Source organism: Lotus japonicus, chromosome 1 (assembly GCF_012489685.1).
Source record: "Lotus japonicus ecotype B-129 chromosome 1, LjGifu_v1.2".
Taxonomy (NCBI): domain Eukaryota; kingdom Viridiplantae; phylum Streptophyta; class Magnoliopsida; order Fabales; family Fabaceae; genus Lotus; species Lotus japonicus.
The window spans coordinates 130,897,975-130,915,746 of NC_080041.1; the positions used below are offsets into that span (position 1 = coordinate 130,897,975).

Sequence of the window (17,772 nt, forward strand, 5' to 3'; positions counted from 1 at the left end):
ATATACTTTATCACTCACTAAATGATTTTGGGCTAGTCTCATTTTCTTACAAGTAGGCTAGTCTCATTAAATAAAGAAAATCGTATGAAATTTATATCAAATAAAAGAATTCTATATTTTCACACTTTTTTTTCCATCTATTTCTCCACTGATTGATCCTGAGACCTCCCCACCCAACTCACATGTCCCCTAGCTCTTACCACTTGAGCTATTATTCGGGGACAATTCTTCGTCAATTTAATTTTTCTTTCATGTATCTCATTCCCTTCTATTATTATAATTTCTCTTTTTTAGTAGAATTATACAGGTACGAATAAAATGAAGTCTCACATTAGATAGAAAAGCAAGAGTTGAGCAATACATAAATGAAGCAGGGCCGATCCAACATCAAATGAGGCCTAAAACAAATTTTAAAGTGAGGACCATTTACCAAAAAAATATTTTTCATTAATTTATTTTACGTGGACTGGGCGAGCCCCTAGAGGGGCAACGCCCAGCATGTATCCCGCCCTAAGGCGGGGCCCTGGCCTTCAGATGGGCCTTGACCTCGGAGGCCCAATTGGCCCAATAGGTAGTACCCAAGCTCTATAAATAGGAGGTAGTTATCAAGTGTAGGGGACTTTTTGGCTCATTGGATGAAATAACACTCGAAATTCAGCACACTCTCTCTCATTCTGACTCTCTCTTAGCACAATCCCTCTACCTCTAGGTACTATACCTCTCTTCAATGTTCATTCCCAGAACATTTGGCGCCGTCTGTGGGGATCGAACCCACGACCACGTGGTTTGATTGTGCATGAAGTTACCTCTGATTGTGATTAGGCAATTCTCTGGTTTTCTGATTTTGATTCTGTGATTAGTGATTGGTTTTCCGATCGAGTTTGCATCGTTTCTGGTTTGGATGGAGACTCGACGCAGGAGGCAACATCATTCACCAATGCGACAGCGGATTTCGCCGCCTCGGCGGCCTCATCGTGTGGTCCTGGATTCTCCGGTACGAACGACAGGAGTACAATCGCCTTCTCCTCCTCCATCACCTCCTGTACCACCACCTCCTCCATCGCCTTCACAGGTGGGATCTCTGGAGCGCTCACCAGAGAATTCACCTGCTCCGGAACAACAACCGGCGGTGACGCAGGAGCAATGGCGCCATTTGGTGCGCAGCATTGGCAACATCCAGCAGCGGAATGAGCATCTACAGGCTCAGTTAGATTTCTACCGCCGCGAGCAGCGAGGTGATGGAAGCAGAGAAGCAGATTCCGTGGCTGAGTTCCGTCCGTTCTCGGAAGATGTCGAGAGTGTGGCGATTCTGGATAACATGAAAACGTTAGTTCTGGATTCTTACAGCGGAGATTCCGATCCGAAGGATCATCTTCTGTATTTTAATACGAAGATGGTGATAATTGCGGCGTCAGATGCGGTGAAGTGCAGGATGTTTCCATCGACGTTCAAATCGACGGCGATGGCGTGGTTCACAACTTTGCCGCGCGGATCGATTTCAAAATTCAGAGACTTCTCATCCAAGTTTCTAGTGCAATTCTCGGCGAATAAGAATCAGCCGGTGACGATCAACGACCTATATAATATTCGCCAGCAAGAAGGAGAATCACTGAAAGGGTACATGGCAAGGTACAGCGCAGCGGCGGTCAAGGTTGAGGACGAGGAGCCTCGAGCTTGTGCTTTAGCATTTAAAAACGGTTTGCTACCGGGAGGGTTGAACAGCAAATTGACACGTAAGCCGGCGCGTTCGATGGAGGAGATGCGTGCTCGCGCCAGCACTTATATTCTTGATGAGGAGGACGACGCTTTCAAAAGAAAGCGCGCGAAGTTGGAAAAGGGCGACACGTCGCCCAAGCAGCGATAAAAGGAGGAGTTTCAGATCGGTGGCAAGGCGGAGGGGAAAGAACAAGGTGCGTTCACGAGAGAATGACAGATCGAGATTCTTCAAGGCGCATCCAGCGATGGCAGATCGGAGCAACACGGTTCAGACCGACAATGAAGAGCGTCAACAGAGGTGAAGCTTCAGATCGAGGAAGCATGTAGGCGAGGGAGAGCAGATTGGTAATGACGAAGAAAAGAACGAAGGCGAGGAATCTGTCCAGAGCACAATACATGAAGAGCAGAGCCAATCCCGAGACGTTTTTTTTTTTATGAGGCGTTGGAATTCTAGCGATCACGTTGGCTTGGCGAGCACGTTTTGAGGTTAGGCGGCGAGCAAGTGTTGTTGGCGATGGAGTTCGGCGGCGGGAGAACGTCGCTGGCGTAGGAATCTGGCAAGCACGTTTTACTCTGGCGGCGGAATTCTGGCGGGCACGTTTTGTTTTGGCCGTGGAAGTTTGGCGAGTAAAGCGTTGCTATGGTTAAGATCGCTGGCAACAAATTTTCCAATTCCTTCAAACTTTTCCTCCATCTTTCATTTGATTCCCTTCTCAGTTGTTGTATTTCCTAATTTTCTTATTTTGAAGTTGATATTAGAAGTTATATTGTCTTCACTGGTTTTGATTCAGACAGAGAGGAGCAAATCGGATCAAAGAGAAGGAGTGGGTGAATTGAGGCACACCATTAAAGTTTTATGAAACTTGGAAGACTCTTCCATAAGCGGTTTGTTATTGGGTGGGACAAGCTCCTGATGGCGCGATTTAGTTACAAAGTGAAACAAGTTTCACGATGAACTAAATTAGCCCCGGAAAAGCCCACGTAACCACCGGATTCATTGGCGATGTGTGGGGTACAAATTGCCCATTCTACTGAGCACCGCTTTGGTAATCCAACTGGCCATTGGAACCCAAAGCACTTTGAGTCCCGAAATGGGACGATCACACCAAGGGTGGCGACCTACCGCTAGGGTGGTGACCTCATGCCAAAGGGTGGCGACCAAACGCTATGGGTGGCGACCTGTAAGACTCAGTTTTTAGACACACAAAAGTCGCCAAAAGGGTGGCGACCTCACGCTAAGGGTTGCGACCTACCGCAAGAGGATGGCGACCTACCGCTAAAGGGTCGTGACCTACCGCCAAAAATGAGGGTAGCGACCTACCGCAAGAGGGTCGCGACCTACCGCAAGAGGGTTGCGACCTACCGCCAAAAATGAGGGTAGCGACCTACCGCAAAATGGTGGCGGCCTTACGCTGAGAGTGGCGAGCAAGTCAAACTAATTTCTTATAAGGCTAAAGCAAGATGGTGATGGCGATGCGGCAAGTGAGGACACTCCTACTCCTCATGACTTGGACACAGAGTCTGGTGGACTTGTAGACTATGGCGAGTGAAGGAGCATGCGTGCTGGGCGGATCTTCTCCTAGGGACGATGCGGCGGCGACTTCAGCTTGAAGACACATTGTGCTCTCATGCTTCGAGCTCGGTGTCTTGTGGACTGGTTGAGTCCCTTCGCCATATTAGGGGGCTCGCCCAGGAAGCAACTTGATCCATGAAGATGCTACGAGGGGCGGATGCGGGGGAGATTGGCGGGAGACCATGTCATCAGGCGAGCCAGCTTCTATTCAGCGAGATACGTCATATAAGGCGGGCCACCACGACTCCTTAATCTTGTAGGCGTTTGTACACCATCTTTCTAGGTCCCGCGTCAATCGGAGATTCATGTATTTGCGTATTTCCTTGCGCTATTGGCGGTTTGTGTTTCATTTGCGCCATGTCGGCGACCTACACGCTTTATACATCCTTTGTTGATCCCGCCAAGTAGCGTGGCTAAGTGATCTTCTAGGCGGGGAAGCTATTGCAACTAGAAACTTGGGAATAGTTCCTGCGCGTTGGTCGAAACCGCCAGCCGAGGAACGCCGTACCAAGTGGAAAGTGGCAACGGGCGACTTGCTAGGGGAATCACAAGGGGACAGAGATTGACGGTCACAGTTTGGAGACACACTTCGCTCTCCTGCTTCGAGCTTGTGGACTTGCGGACCAAGGGCGCTCGCCCTTCATCTTTTGGCTGTCAAACCCAATTGTTATTGTTTGTGGGAAAGCGCGAAAAGCCTCGCCATTATAAAGATCAAACACCATCGCCTGGCAGGTGACACCAACAACAAAGTTCAGTCGCTCGCCGGGGTTACCGCCAGTCGGTGATTGAATGATCAGCACATGACCCATGCCTGCCACCTTTTCCGCCGGCGAACGATCATGCACCTGCTCCAACTTATCGCCAATACGAAGTAATCGTTCTCGCCGCTTGTGGACTAGTGGACTTGCCAGCTCGGGTTGCTCGTCAAGTCAGTGGACTGGGTAACTGAAAATGCAAGTTTCCTTTTGCTCACGCCATGTTGGCGATATAGTTTACTTCTCTTTTCTCAAGCCATGTTGGCAGTGCAGATTCTGGTGTACTGTAAGACATATGTAAAAGCATTTAAAAGACACCCTTAGCTCTCGTACCTCGAGCTCGGTGTCTTGTGGACTAGTGGACTGGGCGAGCCCCTAGAGGGGCAACGCCCAGCATGTATCCCGCCCTAAGGCGGGGCCCTGGCCTTCAGATGGGCCTTGACCTCGGAGGCCCAATTGGCCCAATAGGTAGTACCCAAGCTCTATAAATAGGAGGTAATTATCAAGTGTAGGGGACTTTTTGGCTCATTGGATGAAATAACACTCGAAATTCAGCACACTCTCTCTCATTCTGACTCTCTCTTAGCACAATCCCTCTACCTCTAGGTACTATACCTCTCTTCAATGTTCATTCCCAGAACATTACGTAAAAATATTTTTTTATTTTCTAGCTTTTTGAGATGTAAAATCATTTATTAAATTATCATGATCAATTTGATTTAATAACTCTTCTTTAATTGATAACAAAGCTAATTCATTTAACCTTTGTTGAGACATGGTTGACCTAAGATAAGATTTTATTAATTTTAATTTTTGGAGTCTTTTTTACTTAGTAAAAAAAAATTGGTGCATAAAGTCCTTACTTGGGTGGTTTTACCCTTAGACCGACCCTGAAATGAATGAACCTAGTTGGATGAAGATCTTATGTCTCTAAATGGTGTATTATTTCGTGTCACATCAATATAAAACTGTGTCATCCACATGTACATTTTAATTGACAAGTCATAATTTCATTGGTTGCATTGAGATATGAAATGACACTCCATTTGAGAGTATAAGATCTCGCTCACCCATTATTTTAAGGTTATCTTGTAAAAATCTGTAGATAATGTTCAAATCACTTTTATCTGTAGTCTCTTAACCAAGACCCATCTTGTTACAAGCCCACTAATAATTCTAAAATCAAATACTTTTAGCTGGAGGTAAGACATATGTGAACTGATTTTTTCTTAAAAATATGTTCAAATATTGTAAAAAAAAAAATGTAAAACCCTATAGGATACTATTGTTGCATTTACTCTAAAGCCTGTAAAAATTTAATAAGAAGAAGCAGTGATGTGAGGTGACCCCATCAACCAAGCACACAGCTCTCCAAATTGTCCCACCCCACCACTTCTCCTTTAAAATCTTCCCCCCACAACCAGGAGCCACATCTGACTTGCCATTAATGCCCTCAATGAACTCATCTCACTCACATGTCTAAACCTCCAAAATTCATTTGAATCATCCCCATCTTCCCTCACCTCACCACATAACCACAATGGGCAAGAAAATGAAGCTCATCCCTTCTCTTCTCATGAGAATCACAGAACTTAACAACAATAACAACAAGTCTTCTTCCTCTTCCTCCTCCTCCTCTTCTTCATGGCCTTGGCCATCTTGTCATCAACAACCCAGAACACTCTCTTTCAGAGCCGTCAATTCAGCATACCTGGATGCCACCATGGACATGCTTGAAACCTCAGAGTCCTTCTTCACTGTCTCACCGGAGTCCGCCAGCTTCTCAACCACCGCCGCCGCCTCCGATGAATTAGAACATTCCAGAACAAGAGGATCAGACTCTGTGGAGACCGTGATCCGCGGCTTGCGTTCCGCGGACCGCTTGTTCTTCGAGCCGGAAAAGACCAGCTCCATACTGGAGACTAAAGCAGCCGGAACGGCGACGGCGACCTTGCCACCGTTCAAAGATAGCGTGGTGCTGTCCGTGGACTCACGAGATCCTTACGTTGATTTCAGGAAGTCCATGGAGGAGATGGTGGAGGCTCATGGAGTGAAAGATTGGGAGCATCTTCAAGAGCTTTTGTGTTGGTATTTGAGGGTCAATGATAAAACCAACCATGGATATATTGTTGGTGCTTTTGTTGATTTGTTGGTTGCTATTGCATTTGCCACTTCATTGTCGACCACTTCAAGTTCAACCTCTACTTCTTCTTCTTCAACTTCCACTTCCCATTCTCCTTCCTCTCCTTTATCATTTTATAGTTCCAATTCTGCTTCGTCTTCTTCTTGTAGAACTCGTTGTGTTTCTTGTTTGGAGGAGGTTGATGCTCCTAGTCCTAGTTCATCTTTGTTGTTAGAACAAGTTAGGGAGGAGATTAATCTGGAAGATGAGGTTTTGTCTTCGTCTTCATCTTCAAATACTTGATTTAAGGTTAGTATGTGTTTCGACAATTGATTCTAAAGTCAGAGTCAATTTTGAAAAAATAATGTCTATGAGTAGATTATGTATCTGAGAATTGTTTATGATGAAAGAAAAGTTGATCTGAATATGATATTAGCGGGGTTTGTATGCACACCAATGAGTGATATACAATCTGTAATTTTGTGTCATTTTTTTTTTTCCTTTCACGGGTTCCAAGCTCTCACACTCTGTGTTACACAATCTGTGTTTCTTTGTGTGTTCATGGAGTCACACGTGTGGATGAAAATGCAACCGTGCGAGGGGGGAAATTTGAGATTGTCTAACTTTCTGTATTTTGACTATTTTCCATTTTTCCTTAACTGCTTGTCAAGACATAGGACTGGAGTTTCCTATTTTTGTGATTAAATATTAAATATATTGTAAAATATCATGCTTACCATTTGTGTAAAGTCATAAATCTATTGTCAATCTATATTTATGTGGCTAAGTGACAATAAATAATGCTTTATTGCTTTCACTGAGATAGAGTGTCACTCTTCTTTTCTGAATCTGAACATAGTTTATTTGCAGCAGAAATGTGGTCATTCATTTACATTTATAGTAATTAATAAATGTACGATAGATGAAGATTGTAGATGAAAATAAGGTTAAGTGCATTGCGTCAACGGCATTCTATAATTTATGACATATACAAAGTTCCATGCGGGTAACTTGTTGCAACTTGCAAGCCAACGCTCCTCTGCTATGTTCTGCAGATGATTAAATATAGCAATAGTACTTGATGCTATTTGAGACAAGTTTGTTTCAGATACCAAAAAACATAATACTGAAGTTTGTATAGAAAATTATTATGTCAATTTTATCAATGTGGAAAGAATTGCTTAACATGTAAGCGCGTGTTTGGTTTTTTTAATGGAGAATCAGTTAGACCAAGAAGTTACAAGTTTTAACTTTTGAATGAACGTCCATTGGATTTAGATTTCCTACAATTAGGAGAATCACACCGAATTAACATCAAGTGATTTAGATCTTGAATTATATGTGAATTGTTCGATCAATATCTGATGGTTGAAAAATAGTTGATTGACATTTTGATTGTCACCAATTCTCTCATCGCTATGGTTCTTGCACTAAGAAATAAGCACCTCTACATGAAATGTGCTTTATTTTCGTGGGAGAAGATCGATACCACATCTTAACCGCAAAACGTTAAGACATAAAATTTATAGATCACACCTCTTATATTTGTTTCATTTTATAGATTCTTATAAATCACACTTAAATTCTCAACGAGCACGTGTACCTACCCGCACTTAGTTTCAAGGGTTCATTAGAGGTGATTGAGTGAGGGAGATCAGAGCCGTTAGTTTTTGAATTATGAAGTCATTATCAAATGATGGGTACAAATCCAGCGCAGAGTTTTGGCGTGGTCCTGCTGAACTCATCTCCTCCCTCTGCGCCTGCAGCAGCAGCAAGCAACATTATATGATGGTCACTCTAATTGGGCCATAGAAAGAAGCTGAGAATTTTTTTTTGTATATATCTATCAAACACTACTTGTGCTGAAAAACATTGTCTCTTGTATCATATATATATGTGTGCTTTGGAATGTAATTCATATTTTCGAATCTAACATTAGCTGCCCCTGCAAAAGAGTACAGAAATCTGCCATTCAGTTTTGCAATGGCCAAAATAATTGTTCAGATTCAATTTGAAATTTTCAAATCCTCACTATATTAATTTTAAAAAATGAAAAAAAATGAAAATTCTGTGTAGCTTGATAGGAAACCTTATCCCCAATTAACCACCTAAAGAACTTCAATCGTTGTCACTCACTTTCAAGAACACTAGTGGTTGTTGTGAAAAACAAGAGAGGCCACACTGTTGAGAGGATGAAGAGAATATATATCAAGATCATGCACTTGTTCCATCAATATCGTCTCTGAATTAATTGTTAACAAAAATGAAATATCTCTGCCAATTCCGGCTACTACTAGTCCCTCATCTCCATCATCCCTCGAAATGTTACAAAAAGGAAAATAGAAAAAGAAGAGAATTATTGGACTCTATAAAAATGGTTAATTCGTGTGTGTAACATGTATAAATTAATATCTGTAAATTTGTTCGAGTTGGAAATCTCTAGTATTACTCTAGCTCTGAGTTTTGTTATAACCAAATTTTCATCTGAAATGAAATTTTATTTATGTAAAATCAAACATGTATCATTTAAATCAATCTTAATATATATTGTATTGGTGTTGGCCATTTTCTTTTGTAATCAACTGCACAACCATTTCAAATATCAAAATACAAAAAACAAAATCGGCCGCTTTAATTTTTTAATTAATGTTTAATGAACACGACCATATCGTGTAAATAAACAAATTCAAATGGTTGAGATGTGTAATTGGGATTAACGAACTAAGAGACACACACAAAGAAAAAACGACCTTAATTTGCTCAGATTCTGATAAGGAGAAACGCTTGGGACCAATCTTAGAGATTTTCAAACGTAGCACTAAATGCAATAGCTAATTAAATTAAAATAAGTTTACTAGCTCCAACTTGCTTTGTTTTAACGTTAAAAAACACAATTTTACTTTTATGTTTAAGCTTAGATTCCTGCCTATATATGATTATTCCTGTGTAGCATTGAAGCTTCTAAACCTGCACTCAATTATTATTTTTGGTTAATTTTATATTCACGGCTAACTGGGTGAATCTTTATTTTGTCTTTAAATGTCCAGAGAGGCAGGCACAGATTTTAATAGTTTATGTCCATTTCTATAGCTGATATTTGAATTGTTAACTCAAAACAATGAAACGCATTAAAGGTGAACCAAAGACAAGATCTCATGATTCAAAAGAAAATTCAAACATTATTGACCTTCCTAATGTTTAAGATAAGTGCAATGTGATAATTTACCTACTTGTTCCAAAATGGGTTAACATCTATTTACACCTGTAACAATGAGTACTCAAACAGTGTCATGGTATATATGTTTAAGTACTTAGTAGAAAACAACAGTAAAGTCTTTCTTTATATATGTTCATCAAAATCTGACTTTATCATGTTTTTCTACCATGAACATAGTTAAGTTGAAATTCATGTGTCACTCCTTCATCTTCATGTTATTGTTATGATATGTATATGGGAGTGACCATGAAATAATCAAGTACTAATAGTATAATTAAAATTGCTTCTTTTTTAATTAGTAGTACTAGTACTCTTCCATCGATCCCCTAAAAGACAAAGAAACAGACACACTGCAGGTTTTAACTTGTGTATAAAAGCTTAGGGGAAACCAATACGGGATACAAACTTCAAAAACCATAATCAATTTTTGTTTGTTTCAGTATTTAGTGAGATAATGACCTTACAATGATACCCTCATTTTCCGAGAAAACTAATTTACACGAGAAAGTATGACCAAACACGATTTACCCAACTTGGTGTTTCTCATTGCTTTGCTTTCTGTGGTCTTTGCATTAAATGCAATTCACTATCCCAGGTTGGCCCTTAGTTATGTGTTTTTGGAAATTGCGCAATAGTGTGGACGTTCATTCATTACCTTACTGGCTATTCAAATATGCAGAGAAAATTGCCAACTATCGTGATTTTGTATTTATTTGGATTTGGATTGGATAAAAGGGCGAAAAGTAAGAAAAAATCTTCTATTTTCCTTTGATTGAATAAAAATTAAAGAAAATTATATGTCTAAAATAAAAAAGTATTGCTACTAAACATAAATGCTTATATAGGACAAGGATGGGGTGTCATAGTAACTTGGTCAGCTTCAAAGTTGGAGATAAAACTCATGGGCTGGATGAAATACACATTTTCATACAATTATTTTGAAAATATATCTAGACCGAGATCTACACTTACTTAGGGCTAATTCAAGGTGGTTGCTAATGTGGTATAATTGTGAGAACTTGAACACTTAACGCCTCAAGGTTTTGAATTAACATTTGGCGTTAGGTTCTCTTATTGATCTTCGGTGGTGGTCCATGAGCTCCTTATATGACCCGAACCAGAGATAGATCCACCTTATAGCTTATGGGGGCATTTGCCCCCACAATTTTTGTGATATTTCCTTAATAGTGTATGTTCCTTGTAATATTTGCCTTACAAAATTTTTATTTTTCTACTACTATATGTATAATTTGCCCCTACTTATTTATATGTATGTGTGTATATATATTGCCCCAACAACTCAAAATTTATGGATCTGTCACTGACCCCAACAGCTGCAAAAATAAACATGGCCTAGACTGAGTTCCCTAATTCAAGGTGGTCGCTACTATGGTATAAGTGTGAGAACTCAAACACCTAATCCTAATGCCTTAAGATTTTGGATTAAGATGTGGTGTTAGGTTCTCTTGATGGTCTTCAGTGATGGTCCATGAGCTCCCTATATCACCCCAACAGTTGCAAAAACCAACAAGGCCTAGCATAGCTGGTAGATAGCTGAACTCCTTAAACATCTAGTTTAGCATTCAAGATTTCTGAGCGATGCGTTGTTGAAAGATGTCTACCCACTTATCTTTGAGACTCAAAGAGATCAATTAGTCTATTGACTGTCGGTTGTGGGGATATCGTGGAAAACCATAAAGGTGATTTAAAGTTTTTGGTTTTTAGTTTTCAAATGTAAATTTGTAAATAAAACGTGTTTGGCAAAATAGAGTTGAAATGATTCTTTAATTAATTTCAAAATGGTTTCATCCAATTTTTAAAATCATGAAGAAAATCTAAACCACCGCTACCACCTACCTCCTCCTTCATTACTAGCCCTACCATATACCATTGTCATCTCCACATTCACCTCCACCACTATTGTCACTTCCAGTGGAACCACCACAAACCACTGCCACTATCACTACCATCAATAGTTGTTGTCACCACCCTCTGCCACCTCCACATTATCATTAAATGTTACGCAACTTAATAGTTTACACAATTATCATTAATTTATTTACTAAGAGAGTTATGTAACAGAAAATTTTAAAAAACAAATGAAAAATTTAATTCTATTACTTAATTTTTTATCAAAACTTTAAAAGTGGCAAATAAAAATGAATTGTAACTTTAATATTTTCATATTAAAATAAAGTAAAAGACATTATATTTTCATTTCCCAAAGAAGACATACATTATTTTAAAAATTAATGAAAGTCATCATAGTCTAAAAACTGATTAGGAAATACAAATGTAATTTTTTTTTGTTTGAACCATTGTCATTTTTTTTTGTCTAAAACTGTTTTATTTTTGTCAACGAAACGATTTATATCTCAAAAGGATATGGGTTTATGCGACGGCCCAAATGGTTTAAATAGACCCGTTGGAGAGTAGAATGTTTTGTGGCTTATTTTGACGAGATCTTTTTTAATGAGGCATGTTCTCTTTAATCCGTCTTCAGGGAGGTGGTGGGTGGTGGGCTTCGCTATGAGTAGGTGGTTATCAGATGATGTTATGTCAATTGTTATTCTATTATTTTCTCTTTTCTTTTCCCTACTTGTATTTTGGGTTGAAGTACCTCTTATACTTCATTTCAATATATTTCTTATTGCTTATAAAAAAAAATGAATGGCTGATAGTAAATGTTAGTAATTTTTTGTCAGCGAGCACAGTCAAATACCATCACATTGATTTCAATCGTCGCCTGCTAAGTTTAGTGCTTTACTAGCCCTGGGGACCTGAAGGATTTCAAATGGAAAAAAATTGTTTCTATCCTAGCTATATATACTATCATCTTATATGATTTTGTTGTTGTTGAAAGTATCATATATAAGAATTTGAACCATATAAACATTTATATATATTCATTGAAAAATTAGTTTTGAATTTGTAGTTAAATAAGTGTACTATAACCTTTATACTAAAATAAGTGTTTCTATTCTTCCAAATAGATGTTGTGTAGTTTATGGAAGGAGTTACCTTGAAAAAAATAGGTTAAATTATGGTAGTGCTAAGTGCACTGATAATATTTAAGATAAGTGGGTAAATTTTTTACTTATCTTAAATATTATTGGTCCATTTATTATTAATGTGATTTAAGTATTTAACCAAGTTTTTCCTTGGGTTATTTATGTAAGTCATTTTTTTTGTCTTAATTAAGGTATTTCCACAACTATTAGTTCTAAGATAATCTATCACCTTACACTTAGCGCACTAAGCATAGTAAGAAGCTGACCAACAAGTTTTTTCCATTCAAAAGAGACATTAAACTCTCAACCACTTGCTTAAGAGATGAAATGTTTAACTACTACACCGTTCTTAATTATACAAATAAGTAATCTGTGAAATACAATCATTTATTTTAAAAGAAATGTATTTAAATCTATGATAAAATTAAAGCTCACATGTAGGTGATTATAAAAATAGAAAAGTGTATCACAGGTTGCTTATATGTCATTAAGGAGTCACATGTCACTTGCTAACTCCTATTGATGTGAGTGATATCAGCAACTTAATTAATTTCATTGCATTTTTTCTGGCAATAAAATCTTCAAACGCCAATTCATAAACATAATGTGTTTCTAGTTTCTACTTTCTAACATTGAACGTGAGTGACACACTTGCCTTTTATGCAACTTACATGTTACACTGCTCAGCAATTATTTGATGAGACTGAGTTGGACAGCTTGCTAAGCTGGTTACACACCTTTATCACAAATTAAGATGTGGTCAGGTTCTTGATTGCTTTGAATGATGGCCCCTGTGTTTCCAGTTTCATGAAGAAGATGCCCTGCTACACAGTCTAATTACCATCCCTGGGAAACACATCACATTCAATCCTTGTACATCATCAATCATCAATGATTCTATATTACTGTGGAAAACAAAAGCAAATCTTCCTTTTCTTTTTCAGAAAATCGTCATCTTTATTATTGATATGACAAGAGTTCATGATATTAACTGGCAGAAGTTTCATTGATATACTGCTGATGAAATTGGTTCCTTAATGTCCATGATATAAGTAACATTAATCTTCATGACTTGGAAGTTGTCACAGTGTTGGTAAGTGGTAACTTACATAGCGCTATACTTATTTCAAAATCTAATTTTACACAGGTTCTTTAATGCTTGAAATATGGGTTCCAATATTCAGTCTCATTGTAACTAATGAAGAAATTAAAGTCTTTTCTGCCAGATTTAAATGCTTGCTGACCTTTATCATTGATTTGACCCTACACTGTTAACAGGTTTAAATACAATTAAAGCTTCCTGCAACCATGTTATCAATGCCTAAGTAAATACATAGTGGAAACTAAATGCATGCACTGAAGCACTTTAGTTTGAAGAAGTAAGATTACCAACCTATACATTTTTTTGAAGTATATCAGCAAAATCAAAATTTCATATTGCTAATGGTTCCACTACCCCACGGATCATCCCAACCATACTAGCACCTTTTTAGCGATTAGCCAGTCGGTAGAGAAGACTAGTAACGCCTCTAGGCAACCATCAACAAGTCGAGAACCATACAGCCTACGTACCTCTAGGCATGCATACCCAGAGTTAGGAGACTATTGTTTTGGTTGTCGTGAGAGTACCCAAACAAGCATGCACTCCCTCAAATGTCTTTTGAGCCACTTGTGAACCGATCATGAACGTAGCTCCCTATAGCACCTAGGAAATCGTTGACCAAGCAGCCCAACTTGCAAGAAGCCTACAAATCCTGGCGCTAAAACCGTATGGTGATCACGTTAGAGTGATCATACAATCAATTAGCCTCTCGGTATTTAACTGCATTGTTCCCGGTGCTAATTCGACTCTTCTAACCCAATTAGCAGCATGGAAACACACCGATGTCATTCTTAAGTCCCCTTCCCCAGACCAGACTTCAAGGGTCGATGTTTTCCCTTCACCAAGTCACATCAAATGATTGCATCCCATCGACCAAGGTGCAAAGCTCAAAATCACATCGACAATATGAAACCTACCCTTCACTGTTCGATCAAACTAAGAGTTAAGAGGATCTGACGAACCCTTTAAATATTGTACTGAATACTCCTTGCGACCTCGACATTCTTATACCCTTTACTATATAAGGCAAGTCTTAGAAGATTGGAAGGCACACACAATCTATCCCATTTCTCCTCTCCTACCCGCCAACTCAATCACTCTAACATGGGTGTTGGAGTCTCTTTATAGGTACCTCGGCGCTGCATAATGATAAGTTTATGTTCTTCCCTCAATCAACACTCTATGAGTCACGAGACCAGAATAATCCGATCACTAATGTAATCCACTAAAGTAAATAAATAGAGATTTATGCAAGATACTTATTTACAACTTCAAAAATGTAGTGCTTGTTTTGTTTGACGCAAGTAAGAATATATGTTTTTCAACGCGCCAAGAAAAAGAAAAAGTAAGATTTTTGTCACATCAACCCAAACAAAGTTCGGCATTGAATTTAATGTAAATTCAAACATTTATAATTCATCAATGTATTTCTTGATAAAAAGTAAGAGTATGAATATGTTGATACTTTAGCAAGTAGGAGCAACCAAAGTTTTTGAATTTACATTCGGTTGAACGTAACGCGAACACTCTCTAACCCTCTTTCACATTTGCTTCATCTTAATTCACAATCTTGAATTCTCATGCCATGGAACGTTTGTTCACCGTGTGTTACCAAACCACACGCCAAGGGTGTGTTCCATAATAGTTGAGTGCTAAGATTCTTTTATCTTTAAGTACGTACAAACAGTGACTGATCCAAAAAATTGATGTAGTGAGGGCAAAATATTCATACAAATTCGCAAAAAAAAATTAACATATACTATTAGAAGTGATGAATTTTTTTACCTAAAGGGACACAAGTGAGAGCATTTTTTACCAAAGGAGCCATGAAAAACCCTATACTTTTACTACTCAAGTGAGGGCATTTAGCAATGTTGGACATAAGTGATGGCATTTAACAATGTGAGACATAAGTGAAGACATTTTTTATCAAAGAAGCCATAAAAAACCACATACTTTTACTACTCAATTTTTTTTTCTAATGTTTTTTCAAAATTTAAGTGAGGGCAAGTGCCCTCATAACACTACACATGGATACGTCCCTGCGTACAAACGTATCTTTATACACATATGTGTAAACAAATTCTAACGAGTAAATACAAAATAATAATATTTCAGCCACACACCAAACACACATACACTCATGAGAATGAGATGTAGATAAGAGTGATAAGTGAGAGTCATAATAGAAACAGAAGTGAGAAATAAAAAGAAAAAATGAGCTAATATATTTTTGGAAAGGGAGTTTTAATCATTTTCATTCTACAATTGATCCATAAACTTGCACGTATCATCTTATATTCCTAAACTTTTACCACATAAGTTATTTTCCAGAGATTATAAAGATTAAGAGTGAAAATAAAATTAAAAATGAATGAATGAATATGAATCAATACTCAAAACAAAAACAAGAGCAACTGCCAACTATGATGCCAAGTGGTAAGTATACTACTGAAAACAGAGCACCTCACTTTAATAGCAACATTGGAAAATGCACTGATGTCAGTCTCCAAAGTTTCTATTCTCATCTCATTGAAAGGCATTAAACCATCTGTCCCTCGTCCCTCAGACCAGTCCTATTATTATTATGATTCAAATCCCAATGTCTATCTTTTCCCACCACCATCGCCATAGTGCCACACCACTCACAACTCAGCCACTGCTTTGAGTTTGACCAAATCCCACACACAAAACCAAAACTCAAGGAACCAGACCCAGTGGACACTAGTCCTCCATTGTGAAATGTGACTACATTACAACACCACATGGTTCATGACAAATTGAGGTAAACACACAAATTATTTCTCATGATATATTATGAGCAGTCATTTCCATGGAAATTCAACCCTGCTTTGTAGCTAAGACTACAGAAGAAAAACTCAGTTTGCTTAGTTCATGTTTGAAAATCCTTCCAAAGTTAATTCAAAAATTAAAATCAACTATATGAAGAAGGTTTTAGGAGTAGTTTTTGAATGATAAAATTGATTCCGAGTAAAAATAAGTTATCCAAAACATACTATTAAGAGATTATCCAAACCAATCCATGCACACAGTCATCTTTTTTTTTCTTTTTGGGGTAATTTGATTGCATTGAACGAGAACTATCAGTACTCTTCTAAACAGATACAAACAATAGTTCCCTTTTTACATTTGGATTATCAAAATGAAGTACTACAATACCATGTTAGCTACTACATCAAACATCAGCAATAGCACAACTCAAAAAAAAGCTTGTGATTGATCAGTAGGACTACATTAAACCTAGTACACACTACAGAGCACTGAATTAACACAAGTATTCACAAAACTTGCAAACATTGTTGATGATGACGACCACATTGGGAGCACTACTTCAGAACTCACGTGGCTTATGGAACCTGGGCGAGTTGGACCTGACAGAGAAAACTCCATTCCAGATCTCAGTGAAAGCTCTGACTATGACACCATGGTGATATGGTGCGTTCAGCTGAAGAAAGCAATTCAGAAGCTCTCTGAGGTCATCTTTGGAGTAAATCTCATTCTCCAAAATCATCTGAAGCATGGAACGCCGGAAATCCAGATAAGGGTCATCGGAGTCTTTCTCCACCGCCACGCCTTCTCTGCCTGCTCTGCCTAAACCACCCACTGTCCTTGTGGCCTTGTAAGTCTCTGAATCGGAAAACTGCTGTGAGGAATCAACGTAGCAAGGAGAGAATGTGGTTGCGGTGGTGGTGGTGGTGTTTGTGGTGGTGGGGGTGCTGGTGCTGCAGTCATAGTTGTAAAGTTTGTGTTTCTGGTAAGTGGGGTTCTTTGGTTTTGTTTGGAATAGTAAGCGGAACAGCTTTGGTCTCCTGCTGCAGCTACCACAACCTAGTTTCACAGACACGTTGTTCAGGTGAAGCTTTTTTCTGCTGGAGCTAGAAGAAGACATTGCTGTATTCTCTGTGTTCTGTTTCAGGAGGACACAGAACAAGAGAAAGTAAGAAAGAAACAGAGAAAGAGAACAAGTTTGCCTCGGTTAAGGAGAGGTGTTGCTTTGGAAAGTGGCTTTTTATTTATGGGGATGGATGGGATGAGACTTGAGATGAGAAGTATTAGAAGGGGATCTTAATTGACATCACTAAAGTGAAAGTCAATTTTAGATAGTAGAGTAAGTCATTATAATCATCAATAACGATTACGTACTTTTAAAAGTTAATAAAATGTCGTTGTGATGATTTACTTTATTTATTAAAGTAAGTCACTCACTTTAGATGAGTCAAACCCCTTATTTAAATTAAGATACTTTTAAATGTAA

At 38.6% G+C, this 17,772-nt stretch overlaps 2 protein-coding genes across 2 annotated transcripts; one reads left to right on the plus strand and one right to left on the minus strand.

The window, feature by feature from the left end:
* Positions 1-5,392: 5,392 nt before the first annotated feature.
* On the plus strand, positions 5,393-6,944 carry LOC130730791 (transcription repressor OFP15-like). Its single transcript, XM_057582895.1, has one exon. It carries the CDS (start codon positions 5,585-5,587, stop codon positions 6,467-6,469), a length of 885 nt encoding a protein of 294 aa, XP_057438878.1. The 5' UTR covers positions 5,393-5,584; the 3' UTR covers positions 6,470-6,944.
* A 9,676-nt stretch (positions 6,945-16,620) lies between these two features.
* Positions 16,621-17,529, minus strand: LOC130730793 (transcription repressor OFP6-like). The gene has a single exon (XM_057582900.1). It carries the CDS (start codon positions 17,404-17,406, stop codon positions 16,849-16,851), a length of 558 nt encoding a protein of 185 aa, XP_057438883.1. The 5' UTR covers positions 17,407-17,529; the 3' UTR covers positions 16,621-16,848.
* Positions 17,530-17,772: the final 243 nt, after the last annotated feature.

Excerpts from the sequence above, each read along its gene's own strand:
- LOC130730793 (XM_057582900.1), bottom strand. The coding sequence starts at position 17,406 with ATGTCTTCTTCTAGCTCCAGCAGAAAAAAGCTTCACCTGAACAACGTG.
- LOC130730791 (XM_057582895.1), top strand. The coding sequence starts at position 5,585 with ATGGGCAAGAAAATGAAGCTCATCCCTTCTCTTCTCATGAGAATCACA.